Source organism: Nelumbo lutea, chromosome 7 (assembly GCF_056320005.1).
Source record: "Nelumbo lutea isolate HS-2025 chromosome 7, American lotus-T2T, whole genome shotgun sequence".
NCBI lineage: Eukaryota > Viridiplantae > Streptophyta > Magnoliopsida > Proteales > Nelumbonaceae > Nelumbo > Nelumbo lutea.
Genome location: NC_142690.1, coordinates 19,564,703 through 19,590,791, shown reverse-complemented (window position 1 = coordinate 19,590,791; position 26,089 = coordinate 19,564,703). Strand labels below are relative to the sequence as shown.

General features: G+C 36.8%; 1 protein-coding gene across 1 annotated transcript; it reads right to left on the bottom strand.

The window, feature by feature from the left end:
* Window positions 1-794: 794 nt before the first annotated feature.
* LOC148845489 (putative LRR receptor-like serine/threonine-protein kinase At1g56140) lies at window positions 795-21,850 on the bottom strand. The gene is made up of 25 exons (XM_088955092.1): window positions 21,658-21,850; window positions 14,401-14,584; window positions 13,612-13,683; window positions 13,113-13,184; window positions 12,477-12,548; window positions 9,803-9,874; window positions 9,591-9,662; window positions 9,415-9,486; window positions 8,945-9,016; window positions 8,797-8,868; window positions 8,461-8,532; window positions 8,192-8,263; window positions 8,032-8,097; window positions 7,665-7,724; window positions 6,693-6,737; window positions 6,542-6,606; window positions 3,877-4,265; window positions 3,342-3,540; window positions 3,192-3,236; window positions 2,891-3,058; window positions 2,456-2,574; window positions 2,059-2,269; window positions 1,707-1,938; window positions 1,438-1,588; window positions 795-1,336 (listed from the first exon to the last, which is right to left on the bottom strand). The coding sequence occupies exons 1-25, from the start codon at window positions 21,752-21,754 to the stop codon at window positions 941-943; spliced, it is 3,147 nt and encodes a 1,048-aa protein (XP_088811218.1). The 5' UTR covers window positions 21,755-21,850; the 3' UTR covers window positions 795-940.
* Between the last annotated feature and the right edge of the window lie 4,239 nt (window positions 21,851-26,089).

The window sequence follows — 26,089 nt, the reverse complement described above, 5'->3', positions numbered from 1 at the left end:
ATTACCTCGATGCAAGGGCACCTCGACACTGAAACACTTCGGCATTCACATTAAGTCGGGTCTGAAGAGCACAAGCTCGGGTGATGACCACCATGTGATTACTCCAAGGACCTCAGCGTTGTATCCCACATCTTACGGGATCATGCTCTGTAACGACTAGTTTTATCTCACCCATCTCCCGGTTTAGACGGGAATGGGGAATTTCACCAGTTGGAGACATTACCCCCAACAACCACGGCAACGGGTCCTATCAGAGCGAGAATTTAGGAACTACTCCACCAAACCCATGCCAACTTCAGTATATAAACACCTCAACCCCCTAGGGGCCAAGGTATGCGTAATCTCTACTCTTCAACATTCTTACTCTCTTAAAGTTCTCATCAGCTTGCAACCAAGTATTAACTTAAGCATCAGAGCGACCTCATCGGGTGAGCCACCCTGGGTTCTTTGATTCTCCTTGTACAGATCCATCAAGCCCGTCGTCAATTGGGGGCCATGTCAACTCCAGCTAGGAGCAGTCAGATTGCACTACATCAAAATTCTAAACTACATTTTAAATTCAGAAGTAAACTGATGCAGCCCTGTGATGGAATTCAATTTGACACTAAAAGGAAATAGGCTACACAGTTTTTTTTTTTTGTAACTTAATAACATGTTTTTGTTTTTATTTTAGGAAACAAGAAATAGAGTACACAATGAAGAAGATATTTCTGCGTTTCTATTTAATTTTTTAATTCGTACAATGTGTGGGACCTTTTGCTTTTGGAACTCAGAGAAACAAGTAGCAAGTAATGTTTGACACCCCCAAAATACAGGTTTTATTCTCTAATTAGGCTGATGGTCAGATACAACACTTAAAATTTTAAATTCTAAGGAGTAGGAAACTGCAAGCAAAACAAGATATTCATGATACAAGTTTCGATAACATGGAAGCCAATTATCACCTTCCATCTCCAATGATATTATGGAGTATTGGTTGAGAAACATTGTTTGGGGAAGTGTCTGCATTCACCATGGTAGTATCTGATGATGCCTTGAATTGGCTGTCAATTGACTCTGACATTGATTTCCCCAAAGAATTCTCACTCAAAAAGCTACTGGTGATATCATTAAATTGCCAATCTGTTAAATAACTGGGTTTGGATGTGATGGTGCTCACTTCAATATCTCCTGAAAGCATGGCCACAACGCGTGACATGGAGGGGCGCAGTGCTGGTGAAGTCTGAGTGCATAACAGGGCTATTCCTATAAGTCGAAGAACTTCTCCTTCATCAAATTCACTTAATTTTGGATCAACAAATTCAAGCTCGTGGCTATTTTCATGTAGATTCCATACCTAAATGATCAAACAAAAATTGCAAACATTGGTAATGGATTATGTATGTTTAAGTGATGCAATCTTGAAAACTATAAATTTCATATTCCATTCATTCTTACCCATTCAAGAAGATAAATCTTCTCAGGAGCCAAGCTGGAGTCAGAATTTGGCCGCCCACTAATGATCTCTAGAGCGACAACTCCAAACCCAAACACATCAGCCTTCTCGGTTAGATGTCCACGCATAGCATACTCTGGTGCGAGATAGCCACTTCACAGACATTAACCGAAACTGAGGTTGCTTAGTTATATAGATTTAGTATCATAAGAATAAATGGAAAGTAATTCAAGCTAGAAAATGATGCAAGTAAACGTTTTCATATGATTACATTGTTCCTGCAACTCTGGTGCTAATGTGGGTCTTCTTGTCATCATACAGCTTGGCCAAACCAAAATCTGAAATTTTGGGATTTAACTCAGCATCAAGTAGAATATTACTAGCCTTGACATCTCTGTGTACAATCCTAGGTCTTGACTCTTCATGAAGATAAGCTAGCCCTCTTGCAATTCCCAAGCATATCTCATAGCGAGTTCGCCAATCAAGATTCAAAGAAGTCTTCCCTGAAAACCAGAGGCACCATTTGGATATACATGATCTTTATAGCATCTAATGTGTTCCATATATATGAATAAATTTATGGAGTTTCAAGCTGAAAGAATAAATCTTGAAAAGGTTCATACCAAAAAGGGCTTGATCAAGGCTTTTGTTTTCAAGATACTCGTAGACCAAGAGACGCTTCTCTCCTTCAATGCAGCATCCATATAATCTGACAAGGTTACGTTGTTGGACTGCAGATATGGTAGCAATCTCTGTTACAAATTGGCTTCTTCCTTGATGGGATGCTACTGAGAGTTGCTTCACAGCCACTACCCTCCCATCAAGAAGGGTACCCTGTAGAAACCATACAATTCAATTTGAGCTCTTTGTCAGTATATATGTATTCAAGTTGAATGTGTTTGTATTTATGCACAAACTAACCCTGGGATTTGAGCTTTAAAGGAGAAATTAAGTCTTTTAATTGTGATGTTATGTTATTCTGTAGTTCATTATAAGATTGGTAGATGAAATGCAACTTACCTTGTAAACTGGCCCGAAGCCCCCCTCTCCTAGCTTATTTTTCGAATGGAAGTCTTTTGTAGCATTTTTCAGTTCAGCATAACTGAATGTGTTTGATCTGGGACCTATTCCCATAAACTCTGCGAATAAACACAAAAATGTGGATTATAACTTTAATCAGGGGCTCACCTATATATAGGATCAATGGCCTGCTCTAGGTTGTAGCTTGTCGAGCATCAAAATTGAGAAAATTTAGATTAGTTTGTCTTTCAGCATTTATACTAAAATCTAATTGAGTTAGATAGACAGTATAACAGCCAGAGAGAGATTTTTTTATCTTATTATTACTTGGGTATTACCTGAGGAGTGAGTCAAAAAATTAAAAAAGAAAAAGAAAAAAAGAAACCACCATTACCAATTTACCAGTTAACCAATGTTAAAATTAGAATATTTTACCTTCTTCTTCCTCATTGGCACTTGATCTTTTCCTTTTTAAGTAAAAAACTATAAAAACTGCCAGAAAGCTTGCAACTGAAACACCAACTACTAGTCCAACAATCAATCCTGTCTTTCCTTTACTTATTGTGGTTGTTGGTGGAAGGCCACTTACAGTTGGTGTGAAGTCTGTCCAAGAAATCCATAATCAGTAATTTAAAAAAAAAAAATAAAAGAAGACTTGATTCTTTACATCCATTCATTAAAATAGATGGCAACTGAAACACCATCTACTAGTCCAACAATCAATCCTGTCTCTCCCTTGTTGTGGTTGTTGGTGGAAGGCCACTTACAGTTGGTGTGAAGTCTGTCCAAGAAATCCATAATCAGTAATTTAAAAAAAAATAAAAGAAGACTTGATTCTTTACATCCATTCATTAAAATAGATTCATCCATCAATTCCTAATATTACCTGAAGTTACAGCCAGGGCAGAGATAGATGGTCCATAGTGACCTTGTTCAGGTATGCAGCAAGTACCTTTTCCAGCCCAGAAAAGATGAATTTCAAGAAAATTCTCAGACACATTTGCCTTAAAGTTTTTCTGAACAGCAAAATTCGAGGCTCCACCTGTCTCCTTCCTTATGTCAAAGTCTTTTAATTCTCGATTCCCCTAAAAAATTAAGAACATAGTTTCAACAACCAAGAAAATCTCTCATAGAATCAAGTATATATACAAACTAAAAGCACATGCACATCGACAAACAGGCTTTTTGGTTTACTTCTGGTATTCTGTAAGATAAATTTGAGAAATTCAATGATTAAAATGAGCTCAAGATCCCAAAATAAAAATTGTAGATTCTATTCTGACCATTTCTTTTAGTAAATCATTTGGGTTGTGGACAAAAAACCTCAATAAGCTTTATGTATACTCCAATAAATTAGAAATGAGTTGAAATAACAATGAGGATTCCTGGAATTTTGGACATGAACCCACTATTATGTATACCTGTATATAAATGTCAAAAACACGCCTGCCAAGACTTTGCCAAGTTTCTGAGCTTGCATCACTGGTTTCTGTCTCTGCAAACCAAAGACTTACTGTGTAGTTTCCATTTTCCAAACCTAGGCCATAGTATCTTAGTGATCCTGGAGATAGCCTTGATGTTTGGAAGAACTCAGTGGTTAAAATGCCTGCACCTGAAGTTTGTGATGAGGTTTTTTGGGTATAACGTGGGGTCTTTCTTTCTTTGAGCAGTCCAACATTGCTAACTCCCCATTTTTGGGTATCTGTTACATAATATGATGCTGGTCCCAGAGTTTCATCTTCTCTCTCAAAAAGTCGACCGGTAGTAGATGCCATGGCTGGACCACCACATTTGATTGAAATGTTTGCATCTGTCATAACAAGTTGTCAATGTCCAAGTTAGTTCCAATATAGGGCATAAGCATAAATTTGTATCAACTAAATATAGGATAGACCTATCTTCAACTCGATTGAAAAGTTTGCATATGCATCACTGATGCTGAATGTTCATGAAATCAGATGTTCAAGGAATAACCGAATGAATTGTTTGGAAGGGATTTTACTTGACTAGTAAGTGAGCATGTGCTTTGCATGTGACAATTTTTGATGATGATGATGACAATAAATAATATGTTTCCAATATTTTCTACAATTATTTTATAATTTTTTGTCAAAAAAATTATTCTTATTTGCCATACTTATTTTTGTTTAATGTATAATGAATATACAGTACAGGAAAAATCTGTGATGCCCAAAGACATGGTACCAGAAGAACTTTGACCAATCAAATCCCACCCATAAATTTTGATAAATAGCACCTTATTGGTTAACTTGTTTTTGATACCGATTGATTGGTAAGAATATTTTCAGATATGTTGTCTTTTCGGTATCATAGTAGAACCCTATACAATATTCAAGATGTGCCCAATAATTTTTTGTGTTTTCATCTTTTAATTGTGACATCAAGGGCTGACAAATTTTACCTAAATGGTTAAATTGTTGATTCACCACCAAACAAAAAGCAACTCCATTTTTGTGTTGGTTTTAAAGTTGTATTTTATTTTCATCACCAATAAAAAGTTAAAACAATTCTTATTTATCATGTCTAGTTTTTTATATGATTAATATGAAATATTAGAGATGTGTCCAAATAATTTTTTATAGAGTTTCTATATTTTTCATATTTTTTGTATTTTTTATGTTTTTAATTTTTATTATTTAATTATGGGTCAAAGGTCGACACATATAACCCAAAAGATTGAATTGTTGACCCGCCACCAGGAAAACGATTTCATTTTGGGTTGGTTTGAAATTTTATATTTTATTTTCAACATCAATGAAAACAACTATTATTTATCACACTTATTCTTATTTGATATGATTAATAGAAAATATTAGATAAGTGCGTAAATGTTTTTTACAAATTTCGATAATATTACATTGTTCTTTTCTGTTTTTATCTTTTTTAATTTTTATTTAATTTTGATATCAAGGGTTGGCACATTGACTCAAAAGGTTGAATTGTTGACCTAACACCATGGACTGGTTTTAAATTTATATTTTATTTTAACATAATAAGAATTATCTTTATTTATCACACTTAATTTTCTGTAATATGATTAATGTAAAACTTTAATAAAAGATTTTTATTTCATTATGTCATCATGGATTGACCCATTTGACCTAAATGGTTGAATTATATTGCTTACTTGTCACAAGGATGGAACAATAGTTCCATTTTTTGGTCAAATTTAAAAAGCATGTATTTTATGTTATTAAAAGTAGTGGCTATAAGTTTAATTAATAGAATTTATTGGTAAAAAAACTTAAACATGAAATTCAATGAGAGAATAGGACTTAGTACCCTAAAAATAAGACTTAATGAGAGGGAATTGAATGAAGAGAAATGGAGTAGTTCAAATTACATTTTGTGCCTTAACAATTAAATAAATACTAAATTCAAAAACACGGATATTATAGTCATGAGTAGGATTCAGTGGATGATAATGAGAATTAATACTTTAAAAATAAGATTTAATGAAATGGATGTGAATAAGAACAAAATGATGGTTCAAATTACATTTTAGTTCATGCAATTAAATTGTGACCAAATTAAAAAATTGAGTTATTTTACTCAAACAGAAGTTCTACACTCATTCACACTTTTAATAGTAGAATAGATATAGGTTATATGGAAAAAGATGCTAAACTATAAAGATCAAAACTTTGTTTTGCATATAAAACGATTGGTTCTATTGCCTGTATCTTGGGTTCTTGACAACCATCCAATGAGGAATGCTATTAGTCATCTGTTGCTCATGAATTTAATGTGACACTCTCAAGGCTAAATGGCATTCCATGAATAAAATTAAAGCTTTACAAAAGTGCAATTGCTTATTTTAACCCAATTTCTCTTATACAGAACTTGGAGCTTAACAAAAAAAAATTCCTTTTGAGAAGTAATTTTGGTCTCATGATGTAGGTTAAGGACATTTTCACAATTACGGAATAAAAATATGCAATGACTACAACCTAAAGAAGAAATTCTGAGCATCATAATTATATATTGAAGGGAAATATGAAAATACTACAAACTAAATAAGAAAGAAGATTGTATATACACAACAATAAATATGAAAATACTTACAACGAGGAGAATCTCTATTGCATGGAAAATTCCGTTGAAGGCAATGTAGGCCTGCAAAAGGAAGACTGTATATACACAACGATAATTTTTGAGAATGAAGAAAGATTTCAATTTATACTAGAAAAAAGAAAAGAAAAATATAATAACTTACCTAGAATATGAATCATCAAATACAAAATTGTTGGCAACAAAATTCCTGCAAATTTCACCACACAAGTAGCTTGTATTTAAAAGTATGGATGTATATACTTTTATTTTATATATTAGTGTAAGGGAAAACATACACAACATCATATTGAACTATACCATTTCTCACTATATAATAAAAAATGGAAAGAGGGCCTTTTTTATTACAGAAATTATATATAAACATAATTCATGTAAAAATAACACTACTACAAATGTAGACTTGAAGGGTTTGGTCACATGCATAGAGGACCATATATAGCACCCATAATAAAAGTGATCAATTACAAGTTGAAGGGACTATAAAGGCTAGGAGTAGATCAAAAGGAGCATGGATTGAAGTAGTGGCAAATGATTTAAGTGCTTATAATTTAATAATGGATATAGCATTAAACAGAATTAATGGAATAAAAAACAGGATTCGAATAGCCGGCCCCATAAGTAAAAGCCATCAGTTACAAGCTGAAGGGGCTAGAAAGCCTAGAGATAGATAAAAAAAAGGGCATGGTTGAAGTAATAGCAAATTATTTAATTGCTCATAATTTAACAATGGATATAACATTAAACAAGATTAGAATAGCTGACCCTATATTGTTAGGATAAGGTTTCAATGCTAATGTTGATGATATAAATGTATTGCTGGTCGGGGCAGGCCTAAATATAAAACTTAGGCCCAAGCCCAAAATTTTGTGGGATGGGATTGGGCTAGGCCAGGCTACAAAATCAGCCCTAATTCCTAGACCGCTATATATTTATGTTGTAAATCATGTAAATAATGGATGAGCCATTTATAGTTCTTGAGTGCAACATTATAATTTATGTGCTTTCATAGTACTTAGTATTGTGAAATACTTAGTCATATGCTTTCCTTACTATAATATTTGCATTTCATTGTAGTCATATGCAAACGACATGAGTCTAACTTCTTCATACATACAATTGTAAATCTTCTCCCCCCCAAGGAAGGGTTCCTGATAATTGATTATAGGACAAATCACTGCATATAGAGCATATTAACATTTGTTAGTAATTACTTAAGTCATAAAAATAAAAACAAAAAAGTAGTTAAAAATGGTTGTGTATGAAATTGCACATGTATAAAACTTTGACTCACCATTCAATGATATCTATTGAGATTTGCCAAAAATAAAAAGCAGAAAAATAATAACAACAAACAGATGAACCTAATTGTTTGATTTCTTGAGACTCCTCAATGAGTAAGGTAGTCATAATCAAAATGAATCATTTGTTTAGAAAATATAAATCAAAGTTGAATATAACAGAAATACATCATTAAAACCTACATGCTGATAAGACTTTCACTTCTTTCTGTAGGAAGGTAACCAGAAAGGTTGTTGTTTCCGAGAAACCTAACCATAAATAACAAATACCATGAATTACAGATACATATATTGTTTTCTTTATATGGAAGGATGGAAAAAAAAGAGTTTCCATGCCACTTACAAGTAAGATAGAGAATTCAAATTGAATAAAGAGCTTGGAATCTCTTCTCTTAAATTATTGAAGCTTAAATCTCTGCAAGAAATATATGTGATTAATAAAAATAGTTAGTGCAAATTATTCTTCATTTTATTTTACTTTATTAAAAAAAAAAAAAATTAAAAAAATTCAACCATTTCAATTTTCCCCTATCTTTTATGCTAAATGAGTATAATGAATCACTATTTTTAAACAATTATCTATACAAACTACTAAAGAAAGTAGCAACTTACAAATTTTGCAAACTTTGTAGCTCTCCAATACTAGATGGAATTGTACCCGAAATCATATTATTTCTCAAAATCCTATATAAAACAGAAAGTTATCTAGGTGAAATTGAATATAAAAAGGATAAATCTATGATGCGGGAAATATATTGTATGAAACGAGTTTCGATCAATCAAAATCCATCCATGAATTTTTATAAATAGCACCTTATTTCCTACCACGTTTATGATTTCACTTTATTGGTCAGTTGTTTTTTAGATATCCTATCTTTTCCATGTAATAGTTGCACAAAAAAAAAAAAAAATACATGTATCATTGAATGGATTAGAAAAGTCTCTTACAGTACAGTTAAGTTCTTCATGTCCTTAATGAAATCCAAAGTCGAATTGGCATTAGATAATTCACTTATTCGCCTACATAATACCATACAATAGATAATCAGTATAATAATGAGTCTAAATTAAATTTAAATAACAAAAGAGAACTTACAAATCTGTTAATGAAGTCAACTTTGAATAACTTGATGGTATTGGACCTTCAAAAGAATTCCCTTGGAATCTCCTACATTACCAAATTTAATTTTATTAAGAAAAACCTTGTTGAATGTAAATTTAGAGAAAACTATAACATAATAATCATGCTACAAGTTTGGGGGAGGGGGTTAGTCAATGTGCCAATTGTCCAATTTTCTCACGTTCTTTCGCAATGCCCATGGAAAATGTAAATTTTTTATCACTTTTCTAGGTAAATTTATCGACATAGGAGGAATACTGACCAAACTATTATGAGACTAAAATTCCTCTACTACTACTACTACACAAAAAAAAAAAAAAAAGAAAAAAAAATTAAGGCTCTTTCCCAAGAAAAGAACACGAATAAATGCATTTACCTAACTAAACAACTTCCCTAGGCCCAGAAAATGATTTAGTGACAGCAAAACAAACAAAATTGTATCTTACAAAGTTTTGAGCTTTGTCCAATTCCCGATAAATTCAGGTAATTTGCCTGTGAAGTTGTTATCTGATGCCCACCTAACATCCAATTTTTTATGGAAATGTGAGATAAATAAATTATTTCTAAACATTAAAGATCAAAACATTAAAAATTAAGCATGATCATAATCACAATGCCTTACAAAGTCTGCATGTTTACTAGTTTAGCAAATGCTGCAGGAATTTCACCACTCACTCCAGAGCTATCTATGTAACTGACAAGTTAAAAATAAAAAAAGAATATCATTAAATTAAACATCAACCCTTATATTTCTTTCCTTATGCTGTTTTTGATTTAAAGGAAAAGGTAGGGAAAGGAAGAAAAAGGTAGAAAAACCTTTACAAACCTACTTACATTTGTTCAAGTTTGACTAAATTCCCAATTTCCGGAGGGAGTGGCCCTGAAAAGTTATTTGAACCAAAAGCCCTGTAGAAAACAAAATTAACAAAACAATGATTTTTAGTATCAAATCAACACAAATAATTTATCATATTTTTATATCAAATTATTCTGTCTTTTATACTAAATTAGCATCTAATTGGACTCATATCTCTTGTATTTTGGTCCATGGTATAAAAGAAGGCATCAAGAGCAAAGAAAGATAAATCGGATGATTTTTCACAGTTTCGACATCGTTCAGTGATCTGAGCCTAACTCGCGTCTCCGAACTCCGAATGGCCTGATTCAAGATCCATTGGAAAGGTAAGAGAAAAAGGCACAACTTTCGTGTTTTGGGCTTTCACAGATTCGGCCTACATCGAAATCTAATCTGGGCCCAAAATCGGGGCAATTTCGTAGGAAGGCCCAATCCGCAGATGAAGCCCAACTCGCAGAAAAGCCTGGTTGAAGCCCAATTCGTAGAGGATGTCTATTACGAATCAAAGAATAATAAACTAAGAAGAATCCTTCTAGATCTAAATTCTATCCTTCTAGATCTAAATTCTTGATGTAATCTTAGAGTGAAAAAGGGATTGAGTTCAAGAGATAAAGAGATAGGGTTAGAATTAGGATAAGACTTTTTATTTCTTGTAAAGATCAACTTCAAGAGAAAGGAGGAGACCACCCTCTTCCCTTTAATCTATAAGAAGGAGGGGGCATACCAGCTAGAGGTATCACTTGATCACTAAATCACTCAATCACTCACTTCCTGATTTGAATCAAGAAACAAGGAGCAATCAGTCAAGAAAGGTTCAAGAAAGGTTCAAGAATTCAAGAAACTTTAAGAGGAAGGTGGCAGCAAGAAGAGGAGATCTCAGCACCATTGAAGAATTCAAGAGTTCTTTCTTCCCCTTTGTTTGCTTTAATTCTTCCATCATGAATTGATTTGTGTCTTTCTAGGGCTATGGAAAGCCTAACCATGTTACTGAATATATTTTTATCTTCTTGATTTATCCAAGATTGTGATTTCCATATAGTCTATGAATTATTGTGCTTATTACAATTAAGAGCTTTGCCACCTCTTAATTGATTTGGGTTATGTGAATGAATTGAGAGAGGAATTCACATAATTGACAGAATAATTCATAGTGTGAATTGAATGGTATATAGAGATATATATATACATTATTCATTTGAATTTAATGGTTTTCTTGGACTTAATGCACTTCCATTTTGAGAGCTCTACGCGAGAGATCAAAGGGTTACCTGATGGGCATAGGTTTAGTATATCTCGAGAGAGAATATTAAATAAATTTGGGAAAATCTCAGCTTGTGGGAATGACAATTAGTCTTGGATAATCGAACCAATCAATATTCATTACATTGGTTAGATGGACCAAAAGTCCTAGCGATTTCATCATTTGCATATCCGATTAGTGATTACCCTTGTTTTTATTTTCTTTGTTCTAATTTTATTTTTAGTAGTTCTTACTCAATCCTAAATTCCGATTGTCCAAATAATTAGGGAAAACTGTGATTCTAATACTTATTTTGTTAAATCCCCGTGGGAACGATATTATTATACTACTTGATAACTAGTGCTCTTGCTAGGGTTATATATTTATAGCTATCACTATCTATCCAAGGCATTTCCAACATAACTAATGCTTAAAATAGATGAGTTGGTGGACCAATGTAGGGCTGATTAAATATCATATAATATGTATTATATATAATATACTTAGTGACATAGACCCAAAGCCCAGTTTGAGCAGGTCAGTGATTAGCCATACAAAAACACATCTTTTATTTGAGTTCGAATCTATTCCTCACAAAATGCTTCTCAAACCAACCTCACAGCATGTTCTGGATGCAAATTAGGAACTTCTCCTATACTTGTATTTATTATTTATGGGGAAATATTCCCAATACACTTTGGGATGTGGTTGTGATGTCAGGTTGGTGTGAGGAGCAGATCCCAATTTCTTTTTATTCCAATGATGGCAGGAATAGCAATGCAGCGGGCACCCTTCCATGTTCCCACCATGTAGCGAAAATCTCCGACAACACTCCTTCCCTAGGGTGGTGGGGCAGGGATTCAACCCCCCATATGGGGAGTCCCTGTCATTTCTCCCCCTCGAGGAAATCCCTAAAAATTACATTAAATCTAGGGAGTATTTTAGAAATAGAATTATGGAATCCTAGACTTTTGGGAACTTGGGGACAATAGAATTATAGAAACCCTAGATCACCTTCTATACTCAATGGTATATTAAAAATTAATGTTAAACCAAGGGCTATTTTAGTAATTTATCATTAAGTTTGGGGGTGGGTTAGGAATTATATACAGACCTCATCCCTGATTCAAGGCAAAAAGAAAATTTTCTCATCTCTTCCTGTCCTCATTTAAGATCGGAAAAAACTTACTCTATTCAGGCATAATTGATTGAGGCCGGAAAAATTATCATCCCTAAATGATGGATTCAAAGGGAGGGAGGGAGAAAGATCCCTTTGAGTGCTTGGGTTGCGTTAAGACAGATGTTGCCAAGGTATAGCCTAAGCTTACTGAGTCTGTTCTTACTTCTTGGCATTTAAACACCAAACCTTAATTTCCGTTATTGTTCATTTTTAAAAGAAAGGTTGATCTTACAGTAAACGCAAGTCTGTAAGTTTTCCAAGCTCGGCTGGGATGCTTCCCGACAATGCATTGATACGAAATGACCTAGCAAGATAAATAAACAAGTAGTGTTACACACAAAGAAAGCAATAAAGCCTTGTTAGGGATTTCTAGAAGACATTTTTCTTTTTCAAAAGCAAAAACCAGAAAATTGCTTCTTTTGGCTTTTGTTTCTCCAAATATCAGATTAATGTGTGATTGAGATGGTCACATTAAAATTCCATTACCTTTATGCATGCTTCCATGGTTTTTGAACTGTTATTGATCCGGATGGGGACTGATCAACTTGAGAACCGTTCAGGCAACCGGTTCTGTTTTACCCCAAACCTGGTCTCTAGCAAAAAACTGTTGAAAAGGTCAATGACTTATTGATCTGGGCGATCGAACCGTCAACCCATTCAACGGTTTTGGCCATTTTTAATTATTTTTGTCAAAATAAATTATTTATTCAAACCAAACAATCAGACCGTCCTCCCAAAAACCGATGACCAGAACAATTTCAGGCTGTTTTTTAAAACCATACATGCTTCAAATAATTATAAAATGAATGTAGTAATATAATCCTAAAACTTACCTTGTATCAAATTTTCAATAAAAAGGTTGACTTACAAGTATTGCATTGCAGATAAATTGCCATGAAATGCGGGCATTGGACCTGTCAAATAATTTTGATCCAACTTCCTGCAAGAACAGTATTACAATAACACTTAACAATAATGGTAACAACAAATGAATCAATTAGTACTGCTTAATTAATCTAACACGTAGGCCTTATTTTGTATAGTTCAATTTCTTTATGCTAGAAGGAATATCTCAAGGTACATAATAGGCTTCAAAGTATTGTTCACGAATCCATTAGGCCCCAAAGTATTGTCCATGAATCCATTACCATAGAATAAATTAATCAATTCCATGAATACTATTCATATATTAAGGTTTGATAGATTGATTAATATTTTACTATTTTTTTTTCTTTTTTTTTTTGCGTTGTAAACCTAAAAGGATACAATGTTGCACCCGGTTCAGTTTTACATCCATTTGTAATAATGATTTGCATTCTTATCTGATATAAAGCTTTCTAAAGGTAGAGATTGAAAAGAAACCATACAAGAAGGTGAGATAAGTCAAACTGGCCAACTCGTCTGGGATCACCCCCTTCACATTCAACGCATATACTCTTCTGTCAAAGCAAACAAAACAAAATAAAGCTAGAGAGAGAACAATGTCCCGTTATCGGTCAAACGATTTGATTATGAATCGTACAAATAATCAATATATAGAATAAAAAGATATAAGAGGTGTTTGATTTCATTACCATTTTTTAAAAAACGACACCACATTGGAGTTTCATCAGGGATTCTCAAAAATGGCTAAAAATGCATTGCAATTTGTGGTTTGATTGGTTGTTTTCCATTCTCAAAAGTCGGTGCCACTTCGGCCTTCGGGAAATGTCATTTTAACGTTTTCCGCTTTTTTCAACCGTTGCAAAGAATGATCACTGATGTAAGTCTGATATAGTGCCATTTTCTAAGTTTTAATGGAGAAACAGCAATAAAACCAAACACCGCCATAAATAAGCATATATAACATCATAAATTAATGTAATATAACAAAGAGACGGCATAAGTTTTAATTTTCTTGTTGGTCTTCCAAGGGTCCATTTGCTTCCAAGGGTCCAAGGGTCCAGTTCCACCAGGAATGAAAACGGGATTTGATTCCGTTCAACCAAATAATTAGAATCGGAATGAACCATTCCTTTTATTTTAAATTTTTATTGCCGAAAACCAAACAGGCCCTGACCCGGGCATGTCGTAAAAAAACCAGCTGAATCATTCAAACCCGGTCGTGATGGTTGAATTTAGAGTCTTGAGAGAGAGAGGGAGAGAGGAACACGTACAGCTTTGTAATGTGGCAGGTGGTTCCGTTATTGTAAGTACAGTCGCATCTGATCGCAGGGTTCTCGAAAGTGTCATCGATGTCAATGGAATCGAGGGCTGCTCCGCTGCACGGTTCTCCATTGATGTTCCACGAATTTTCGGCTGAGATTTCCCAATGTCGAAACATCGATTTCAAAGCGCTCACTATGTCACAACATAAACACACGATGATCAAAACTAACGCACGCCGGGTTTCACACATTGCGAATTGAAGTGGAGGAATAGAATAGTGGATGTGGGTCCCGACTCCCGATTGCGAAAGGTGGCGACTATCGGACTATGTGATGTTTGGGCCCCACATGAGAGGTGCCGACTGTGACGGATCAACCACCATGAGCGTCATGAGCATGCCATCTAAGTGTTTTGGGTTAAAGGGGGAATGCCAATGACAATTATGTAAATAGTAGTATGAATATTGATGTATCATTCTGTCACTCTCCCAAAAGTTTAACGTATTCTTTGAGGGGAGGTAGGTAGTCGAGTGAGCTCATAAGCGTGTAAAAGTTAAGCACAAGATTCCCTTGATACTATACTGTATGCTTGTGCTTACCACTGATTAATGCAATACAAGTTGTCTTTTGTCTAATTTGTGTTCATTTTGTTTCCTTTTGTGTGTTGTTTGCATTTGTAGGCTTTCTCGACCCCATCGAGCGCCGCACAGGGCCCCGTCGATTAATCCCGTGACAATTGGTATCAGAGCCTCGTTGACACTAGCGGTTGTCCAGCCCAACGAGTCCCTGTCGTGCCCCGCAACAACACCAGCCCGATGAAGAATCGTGATATGTGAGAGGAAATCCAGGAAGGGATCTCATGGGTTTATGATGAGGACGAGCCTAGATGTAGCTCTTCCAAAGACAAAGGCGTTAGCTCAAAGTCTAGCAAGCGTGACAAGTCAGTTGATAAGCTTGCGACCATGGACAAGCGCATCATGCCCTGTGAAGTAGTGGTTGGGGAAACTCGTGACTGTGTGGATGAGCTTCAACTCAACCTTGGGACCGTAGCAGCGGTTGTGGAAAGATTGGAGGACCAGTCCGGTGACAGCTCCAACAGGCCAGACAACCCATTAGAAGACCTGGTGAAGTGCCTACAAATCTAGCTCGACGACTTGAAGGGCGAGGTGACCCTTCTGAAGAGGTTGATGGCTAGTACAACCAGTGCACCTGCTGCTCCAGCCCCTCCAAAGATCAAAGTCCGCGAGCCCACCTCATATGCAGGGACCCGCGATGCCCGAGAACTTGACAACTTCTTGTGGCAAATGGAACAATATTTCACTGCTGCCAAACTCGTTGAGGAGGCGGTCAAGGTGTGTACTGTTGTTATGTATCTTCCTGATGTTGCTATGTTATGGTGGCGTAGGAGATGTGCCGATGCGGAGCGAGGATTATGCTCCATTGATACTTGGTCCGTGTTCAAGAGTGAGATAAAGCGCCAGTTCTATCCAGAGAACGTGGAGTACCAAGCCCGTCGGAAGCTCAAGAACCTAAAGCACACGGGCTCATTGCATGAGTACGTGAATGAGTTCTCTGCACTATCGCTCGAGATCACGGACATGTCAGACAAGGACTTACTCTTCAACTTTATGGATGGCCTACAACAATGAGCCGAGCTTGAACTCCAAAAATGAGGTATGAAGGACCTTGCCACAGCCATGGCCGTTGCTGAACAACTGGTAGACAACAAGCGACCAAGCAAAGGCGGCCCCAAACCCAACTCATATCAGGGCCTAGGAAAGATAGGAGGTGATAGGAAACCTTACTACGGGCCCAAGGGAGACTCCGGGCCAAATAAACCCAACACTTTTATGTTCTACAGGAGACCTGAAGGGGACTCTGGATACAGGGGTGGCCAGTTTGTGAAGAGAACACTTCCATCACCATGCTTCATCTGTGAGGGAAAACATTGGACCAAGGATTGTCCTAGTCGGGGGAAGCTCAATGCCTTGTTTGCAAAGCTTAGTGATGATGAGCACAGCGAGGAGGAGAAGGAACCAGAGGAGACAAGAATGGGGGCTCTATGAAGAATCAATGTAATGAAGAAGAAGGCGAGCCTGCAAGAAGCACTGAAGTTCAAGCCGAAGGGACTGATGTATGTAGACATTTGCTTGAATGGTAAGCCCACAAGAGACATGGTGGATACAGGGGCACAACTTTATCTCTATGGAGGAGGCATCCCGAGTAGAACTTGCACCTAGCAAGGAAGTCGGATGGTTGAAGGTTGTGAACTCTAATGCCAAACCCATACAAGGTGTAGCTCGTGGGGTGGTCTTGCAACTTGGTGACTGGGAAGGGATGATAGACCTCTCAGTCGTGCCCATTGATGATTTAAATGTTGTTCTCGGAATGGACTTCTTCTCAAGTAAATGCGGTGCCCATGCCCTTCTTCAACTCAGTGTGCATATTCGAAGATCAGGCTCCTTGCATGGTTCCAGTTGTGCCAAAGACCAAGTCCACCCCCAAGATGCTCTCAACATTGCAACTCAAGGATGGAGTGCGGAAAGGAGAGATCACTTACCTAGCCACATTGGTGAACTCCGACATGCCTGACCTACCAACTGGGCATATCCCACCAGCAATTACAATGGCATTAGAAGAATTCCAATATGTCATGCCTCCCACATTTTTGAAAAAGTTTCCCCCAATGAGAGAAATTGATCACAAGATTGAGTTGGAGCCTGGAACCAAACCACCGGCACGTCCGCCATACAGAATGTCTCCTCTCGAGCTGGCCGAGCTACGAAAGCAGTTGAATGAGTTGTTGGATGCTGGGTTGATTCAGCTTTCTAAGGCCCCTTTTGGAGCACTAGTCCCGTTTCAAAAGAAGCACGATGGATCTCTTCGGCTCTGTATTGACTACCGAACTTTCAACAAGCTCACCATCAAGAACAAATATCCCATACCTTTGGTGGCCGACCTCTTTAACCAGCTCAGCCGGGCCAAGTACTTCGCCAAGCAAGACCTGAGGTCGGGGTACTATCAAGTGCATATAGCTGAAGGGGATGAACACAAAACAGCTTGTGTTACCCGATATGGGTCCTTTGAGTTTCTTGTCATGCCCTCTGGGCTCACTAACACTCCAGCCACCTTTTGTACATTGATGAACAAAATATTTCATCCCAAACTAGACCAATTTGTTGTTGTGTATATTGATGATATTGTAATTTACAGTAGAACCTTGGAGGAACATGTTGACCACCTCCGTACTGTTTCCAGGTCTTGCGAAACAACGACTTGTTTGTTAAGAAGGAGAAATGCTCTTTTGCCACAGAAGAGGTGGCCTTCCTCGGCCATATAATTCGAGCAGGCACAATCAGCATGGATCCAACTAAACTCAAGGTCATTCAAGATTGGGCACCTCCCACCAAGGTCATCGAACTTCGTTCTTCCTTGGCCTCGTGAACTATATCGAAGATTCATCTCTGGATTCTCAGCACGAGCCACTGCCCTCACCAACTTATTGAAGAAGACTAGCATGTGGACCTGGAATGAATGTTGCCAAACAACTTTTGATGATTTGAAGAGAGTTGTCTCGACAAAACTTGTCCTCGACTTGCCTAACCCAAACAAGCCGTATGAACTACATACAGATGCTTCTGACTTTGCCATTGGTGGGGTCTTGATGCAAGAAGGACATCCCATCGCCTATGAGAGCCACAAATTGAATGATACAAAGAGGAGGTACACTGTGCAAGAGAAGGAGATGGCAGCCAATGTCCACTGCCTCCGCACATGGCGACACTACCTGCCGGGATCCAAGTTCATGGTCAAGACTGACAACATAGCTACTAGTTACTTTCAGTCACAGAAGAAGTTGGGCCCTAAACAAGCTCGATGGTAGGATTTCTTAGCAGAGTTTGACATGACTCTAGAATACAAGCCATGGCCGATGAACAGGATTGCTGATGCACTTAGCAGGAAGGCCGAATTTGCAGCATTATCCACAGGTGAAGGTCCCTTTAAAAGCCAGATCAGACTGGACCTCATTGAGCGCATCAAGGAAGGACTCCAGAAGGACCCCATTGCTCAAAGCTTATTGATAGCTGCTCGTGAAGGGAAGACTAGGCGATTTTGGGTTGAAGAAGGCCTTCTTTTGACAAAGGGAAGGCGGATATTTGTACCGAGAGTTGAAGACTTGAGAAAGATTCTCCTATGTGAATGTCACGACAGCTTATGGGCAGGACACCCTGGGTGGCAGCGTACCTTGGCACTTCTACAACATGCCTACTATTGACCTCATATGGAGCAAGATGTTCGAGAATACACAAGGACATGCTTGATTTGCCAACAAGACAAGCCTGAGTAGGCCAAGCCTCTTGGACTCCTATAACCTCTTCCAACGCCCTCACAACCTTGGGAGAGTGTTTCCATGGACTTCATCAGCGATCTTCCTAAGGTGGGAGACTATGCATCCATTATTGTTGTTGTTGATAGATTCTCCAAGTATGCCACTTTCATCCCAGCACCAAAGCACTTTTCAGCTGAAGACACGACATACATTTTCTTCAAGCACGTGGTGAAATATTGGGGAGTCCCACAGAACATTGTTAGTAATCGGGATCCCCGATTCACTAGTGCTTTTTGGACAGAGCTATTCAAGCTTCTTGATTCGAACTTGAACTTCTCCAACAGCAGCCATCCAGAGTCAGATGGGCAGACAGAGAGAATGAACTCCCTCCTTGAAGAGTACCTCTGCCATTTTGTATCAGCTACACAGAAGAATTGGGTTCGATTGTTGGGCATTGCACAATTCTCCGTCAATACACAGAAGAGCTCCTCCACCAATCAGAGTCCTTTTGAAGTCATCACCGATCAACTACCAAGATGTCTACACAACATCATCAACGACCATCAAGGGAGAAGCCCTCGAGCCTTCACTTTCACCAGGGAATGAAAAGAATGCCTTGACATCACACAAGCCTTACTAGAGAAAGCCTCCAAAAGAATGAAGAAATGGGCCGATTTGGGTAGATGACCCGAGAACTTCCAAGTAGGTGACCTGGCCTTAGTAAAACTCCATACCCATTGCCTTAGGTTCTTTCGAAGAGTACACCCCAGGCTTGTGAGAAAATATGAAGGATCCTATGAAATCCTAGCCAAAGTAGGAGAATCAGCCTACAGACTCAAACTACCTCCTTGGCTAAAAGTACACCCTGTCTTCCATGTAAGCCAACTTAAACCCTACCATGCCGACAGCCAAGATACCTCCCGAAACCAAAGCCAACGCCCACATCCTTCCTACCAACCACCTAAAAATCGATCCCTTGACTCCATCCTCAACCATAGGTTGTCCCAATCCTCCCAAACATCAGAATGGGAGTACCTGGTGAAGTGGAAGGGACCTGCAGAAGAAGTCACCTGGGAGCTTGCAGAAGACCTCCTTCCGTTCGCAGTGGAAGGGACCTGTATCATGTGCTTGTGCTTACCACTGATTAATGCAATACAAGTTGCCTTTTATCTAAATTGTGTGCATTCTTGTTTCCTTTTGTGTGTTGTTGTTTGTATTTGTAGGCTTTTTCGACCCCATCAAGCGTCGCACGGGGCCCCGTCAATTAATCGCATGACAGTTTGGGGGGTTAGGTAGTGAATGCGATTACTATGTGAGAAATGCTAGGTATACGGGTTGGTCAGCGCCTTATATCTTGTGAGTTGTGAAACGTGGTCCTCCCCTATTTGAAGGTCTACTGTTCTGAGTGTGCCATCACGGGGTGTTGTATCCCTTACGGAGTCCACCAATTCGTACATGTAGCATTGTACGCCACAAATCACAATGACCCGAGCCCAGCGTCACCAATCCTACAGGCCACCACGAAAACATGATGTCACGTGATCATGGAAAGATCCAAGCTGGCGTCCCGGTGGATTTTGCGATAGGTTTTACCTCATCGGACGGTTAGAGGTTATTTTATTAGTGGGGCCCAATCAAAATCAAAGCCCAAAACGGGATCTTGGTCGAGCTCTCGAGGTTGAACCGATCAGAGATCGGGTCGAGTAAGATCTGATCAACCGTGGCCGGAGTGAATTAGACATTTCAAGCATTTAGATCTACTATCCACAAATTGTTCATACAGAACACCACCACAGCTGTAATGTTTCGTGGGCAGAGATGTGAGAACAGCTCTAGGTAAAATATCCAACCAAGCCCATTTCAAGGAGTTGGGATTTGACACATTATCAACTTGATCTGACACACATCATTTTGAAATTGAAGCCCACCATAAAAATGAAACTGTCATATATGAGATGTCCGGCATCAGATGCTGTTGATAGGGTATTGGAACATAGATTTGTTGGATGTCAAGGGGTGCAACTAGTGAGTTTGTATCTCCTATCCACACGCTACACAACTGTATTATCATGTGAGTAGGGATGTTGCCATTTTGGAATACCTATTCATGGGTCAGGTTTCGGACTATCTGAGACAACCCTATACAACCTGAGTTGTGAAACTCTCAATCTTAACCAATATTTGGGTTGGGTTTGCCGTTCACTGTTTGTAACCATGATTTGTACTCCTATACCTGACATATCCATTTGCATTTATTGACAGTCCAAATTTTGCATCTCAAGACCTTCTCATATAAGGTGGAGACCCTGTCATCTTTGTTCCTACTCACTCCAAAACAAATAATTCTAAATCCTCCATTCTCTTTAGTATATATATATATATATATAGTGAGAATCACATCATTAATTGGCTTCCTATTTTACTCTCACACAAAAGATGAAGCCAAATCTGAAGCAAGTAATCCAAAATTTACACCACTCACATGCATTTTCATTTTACACTAGTGCAAATGACAACCAAACGCAGTCTAAATATCTTAAACCCAATAACTAGATTGGATTGGATTGGATTGTTCAAAGCCTCAACCCTAACCGAACTCGGATGTTTTTCAACACTAACCTGAACATCACCTGCTCAAGTTGCAGCAAGAGTAAATCACAACGTCATGGGCAAACTCTATATTCCAATCTAACAGAAAAGATAGGAAGGAACTTCTCATAAACGGTGTGAATCATCTGTCCACCCAAGAATAGGATTCAGGATATAGAAAGCATCCATTTGCATTTGCAGAGAACCCACAAAACCGACGGTATTTAATTACAAATTCTAGGAAAAGCTTTTCATATTGGGCATCTGAATTCTGAGAAGAAGAAAGAGATGAGATTGGAGATCATCCTCTAAAGGGAACTGTTATGGACATGTGAGAGAGAGAGTACCTTCGATGGGATCCGTAGTAGCTTGAGCCTCAGACCAGACGATCAGGCTAAGGACGTAAACAAAGCAAAAACCAACTGTAAATGAAAATTTCGACATGTCCTCCTTGGTTCTCTCAGCTGTATGACTGTCACTGGTAGCTGATCTGAAAGGAAGGGAGAGGAGAGACGATAAGAGTTGTATTTCGTCTAGAATTTGGTCATCTTAATTTTGTTTATTTATTTATTTATTTATATTAGATAGATAAGTTTGACCTTAAATATTTGAATTTGTCTAATGGAATCGATTTGACAATTCCATGAGAGATTTGGAATTTTCTTAAAATCAGTACAAATACAAATATATAGAGTACAGAATCTTGTATTTTGTATGTATTTATACCATATATATTAATATTTATACTCTTTCCAAATTGAACTTAAGACTGTATTTGATGGCAATGCAAATAAATTTGCACTGATTCAAAATCATGGCAGTGCAAATGATTTGAATGTAAATTCTGAGCTATTTTTATTTCAAATTTTAATTTATTTTATTTGATCGCAGTACAAATGAACTGAAGTAAAATAAAGTAAAATTCAAAATAAAATTAATGGATTCACTGAATACAAATACTGGACATGAACAATTTCTGGACCCAGCTGCCACCCAGAATAATGAATCACTCGACCCCATTAAAATTAATATTGCACTGTAATTAATGGGTTCACTGAATACAAATACTGGACATGAACAATTGCTGGACCCAGCTGCCACCCAGAATAATGAATCACTCGACCCCATTAAAATTAATATTGCACTGTAATTAATGGCTTCACTGAATACAATCAAATCTAAGGGGGGTCAGAAATCAGAATTGGGATAGATATCATAGAGAAAAGGAAAATGCTACAAGTGTTACAGCACAGAATATTACAACCTGATGTTCATATAATATAATGACCCAGTAGGAAGAAGTTTGTAAGGGAGAAAAAGTGGCAAAAGGCTTAAATTTTGATTGTGATTAGGAGATTAAAATAATATAATGACCCACTCCTTGGGTGGAAGTGGAACCCGAAGTTTGGATTTTTTTTTTTTTTTTTAAGTTGGTTTTGGAGATTAATCAAGTTTGATTTGTAATTGAGCCTCAGTACAAATATATACAAAATAACACGAAATACAAGGTTTTGTGCTTTAGATATTTGTATTTCTTTCATACTGAATTTTAGGCTCAGTTAAAAAGTGCAAATACAAGGTTTGGACACAAGGTTTTACACTGTACATATGAGGCTTAATTTGGGAGAAATACAAATACATACAAAATAATATAAAATACAAGGTTTTTCACTCTACATATTTGTATTTGTGCTCCTTCTATCCTGAGCCTGAATGACAAACTACATCCGAAAGAATGAAATCGTTGTGTAACATGTCAGCACAAATTTCCTATCTAAAAAATCCAAAGACAAAAAAATGATGACAAATATCAAATCTTTGATATTTAATTAGTAAAATGGAATTCAAATCTCTGAGACTTAGTCTCTTTACAATAAGAAATCCTACGTTAGAGGTCTCTTGGAGAAATACTAAAACTTTCTCGATTTGGCGAAGAGCCACAAGGCTTTTGTTGATGAAGAACTTTGGAGGTTTTTTTATAAATGAAGGTCTCTAGAGCTTTCTTTTTGTTCTCCCAAAGTTTTTTTGTGAGTTAGAAAAAAGGGTCATTTCCTTGTGAATGAGAACGTTTTTATAGGGATGGGTTGAGCGAGTCTTAATTGGTCTCAACCTTTTTATATGTTGGACCTTCAACCAATCACCTACAACTTGTGGGGCCCTGTTGTTAGGAAATAAAATTTTCTCCTTATTTATAAAAGTTAAGGCTAGAGTAACCATATTCAATAGGATTTAATTGGCCTCATCTCTTTCTATCTAGATTTCTTTCTATATAATTTGGGAAGTTTAGAAACTCTTTTAGTGGGACCCATATCAAGAAGGGAAACCCACACCAAGAGGGTTGCGGCATACGTGTTAAACCATCACTAGTTGGATGTCTTTTTGATGTAGTGTCTACTATGTGGATCTAACTAAATTTTTAAGTCCAAGTCTAAAAACTTTTATGCCTTATTGAATCCAAATCCAACTAGGATCCATCTGGATAAACCCATATATATTGCATTTTAGTATAACTTAAACCAGATCCAATCTTATCTATATCTATATTATTATTAAAATAATGAGATTGTGGGATTTTTTTAATCTAAAATATCCTATATTTTAATTAAATCTAATATCTAGGGTATAAATTTACATTATCTTCCCTTAAATCCTATATTTAAGGATTTTTTATCAACAATCAATTCTATTATTTAGATCTATATCTAATAATTTTAATAACAGAAAACCCATGCATTTTAAAGTTGACACAAAAATGAAGCTTTTCTTTTGTTCAGGTGGTGGATTAACGATTCAACCATCCAGGTCAAATGGGTCAACCTATGATGTCATAGGAAAAATAAGTCTATTTCCAAGTGAAGAATTCACATTATTCACATTAAAGAAAAATAAGTCTGATAAATAAGAATTGTTTTTATTGATGATGAAAATGAAACACAAAATTTAAAACCAAACCAAAACAAAATTGTTCTCCTATTTGATGAGAGGTCAACAATTCAACCTTTTGGGTAAAATGTTTTAGCCCTTGATGTCATAATTAAATAATAAAACTTAAAAAAAAAAGATAAAACACAAATAAATGAAAAAAATATAGAAAAAAGACTGTAAAAAAATAACTGGACATGTATCTAATATTATATATATATTCATGATAATAAATAAAAATAAGTATGAAACATAATAATCATTTTTATATACATAGAAGAAAAATAGAAAAAATAGAAATATATTATTACTGTTATTATCCAATTTTGATTAACTCAGGTTGAATGTTGATATTGGTTGTGGTTAGTGCCATGACTATTTCAACATAAAACGTGTTGGATTAATCAAAATTGGTGAGAGATATGTATTTTACATTTCTACATATAGCCTTCCACATATCCATTTTTAAGGTATGCCATTTCAATAACCCAAACCCATATATGTATGTATGTATGTATGTATGTATAACCAGTACCAGCACATGTTGAATATCCGAATTAAAAGAATTTATACAGTATCGAGCCTGGGATCTCAGCCTGGTACATTCAAATTTTAGCATAATGCTCAACCCAAACCCACCCAAGAAGTTGCAGCTCTAAACCCACATTTTATTTGGTAGTTTACTTAGGCATGGATGTATGAATACACATTTCAAAACTTTTTTGAAATTTTTTTGTGAGGGGTCAAAACTTGAAGTGAAATGGGGGAGGGGGAATAAGTATGGATGGGCCCACATGGGGGCCAATCATTGGGGTGGAAAGTTAGGGAGGGGGAAATTTACATGGAAAGCTCTATTTCCATGTGAAGAATTCTGGACCATGGGGGGACCATGACTCCCCTGGTCTCCCCTGGCTCTGCCGCTTCTGTGATGTGCAGGATAAACCCGACACCTCCAGTGATTTTAGTGAAAAAATAAAACATTACATCAGATTAAAAGCACGGGCACATTCAAAACTAGTGTCTTGGGCTTCTCGGGTGGCAGGAAATGTGCTCTATGCATGTATGTACCTTGAAAGGAGATCCAGATCTCTTCGTCGCCATCACATGGCGCCTCACACCGACCTCATAGGCACATCCCACCATGCATTGGGAACATTTCCCATACTAATGTATTATTATTTACAGGAGATGTTCTCAATGCACAGGGGGTGTGCCTTTAAGATCATTGTGAGGTGCCCTGTGTGAGGAGCAGATCCCAATTCCCCTGAAAGTAGCTGTTGCATGTGTATCCTGAAAAAGATGATATCTCATGTCTTGAACGGCAGTTAAGGAAATTGCTTAGTGGTTTAAAGTAGAGTTAAGAGATTTGATGCTATCATTAATTGATTTAGGTTCAAATCATATTGTAAATGCTAATAAACGTTTTTTAGTAGAAAACGTTGGGATCAAGAGGTTTAACAGGTGGGACAGGTTTAACGGGTTTGAAAAATTAATTGAGAGGAAAGGTTATACAGGTTTGAGATAGGTTTAGAATTGGGGGTAGATAAGCGGATTCGGAAATTGATAGGGCAATTTGCATAAGTACCCTACTCGTTGACATTCTTACATGACATAATAATTTCTTAGACCAAACCAAACTGTTTTATTACAGTTTGGTGCAGTTTCTAACACATTTTGGGCCATTTTATTGGGCTTAATATTGTCTTTTAGTCATCATAAAAATCATTGTACTTGGTAATCTATGTAAACATCAATTTGATTGGAATGAGAGTGTTTCGAGAGTTTATTTCATTATATATTATATATATTATACTACTAATTTAATATATAATATATAATATTATATATTATATAATT

Excerpts from the sequence above, each read along its gene's own strand:
- LOC148845489 (XM_088955092.1), bottom strand. The coding sequence starts at position 21,754 with ATGTCGAAATTTTCATTTACAGTTGGTTTTTGCTTTGTTTACGTCCTT. Across the intron at positions 7,725-8,031 it reads AGTGAAAGTCTTATCAGCAT|TGATTTGTCCTATAATCAAT; the intron begins GTAGGTTTTAAT and ends CTCTATATGCAG. Across the intron at positions 4,266-6,541 it reads CAATAGAGATTCTCCTCGTT|ATGCAAACATTTCAATCAAA; the intron begins GTAAGTATTTTC and ends TTGTTATGACAG.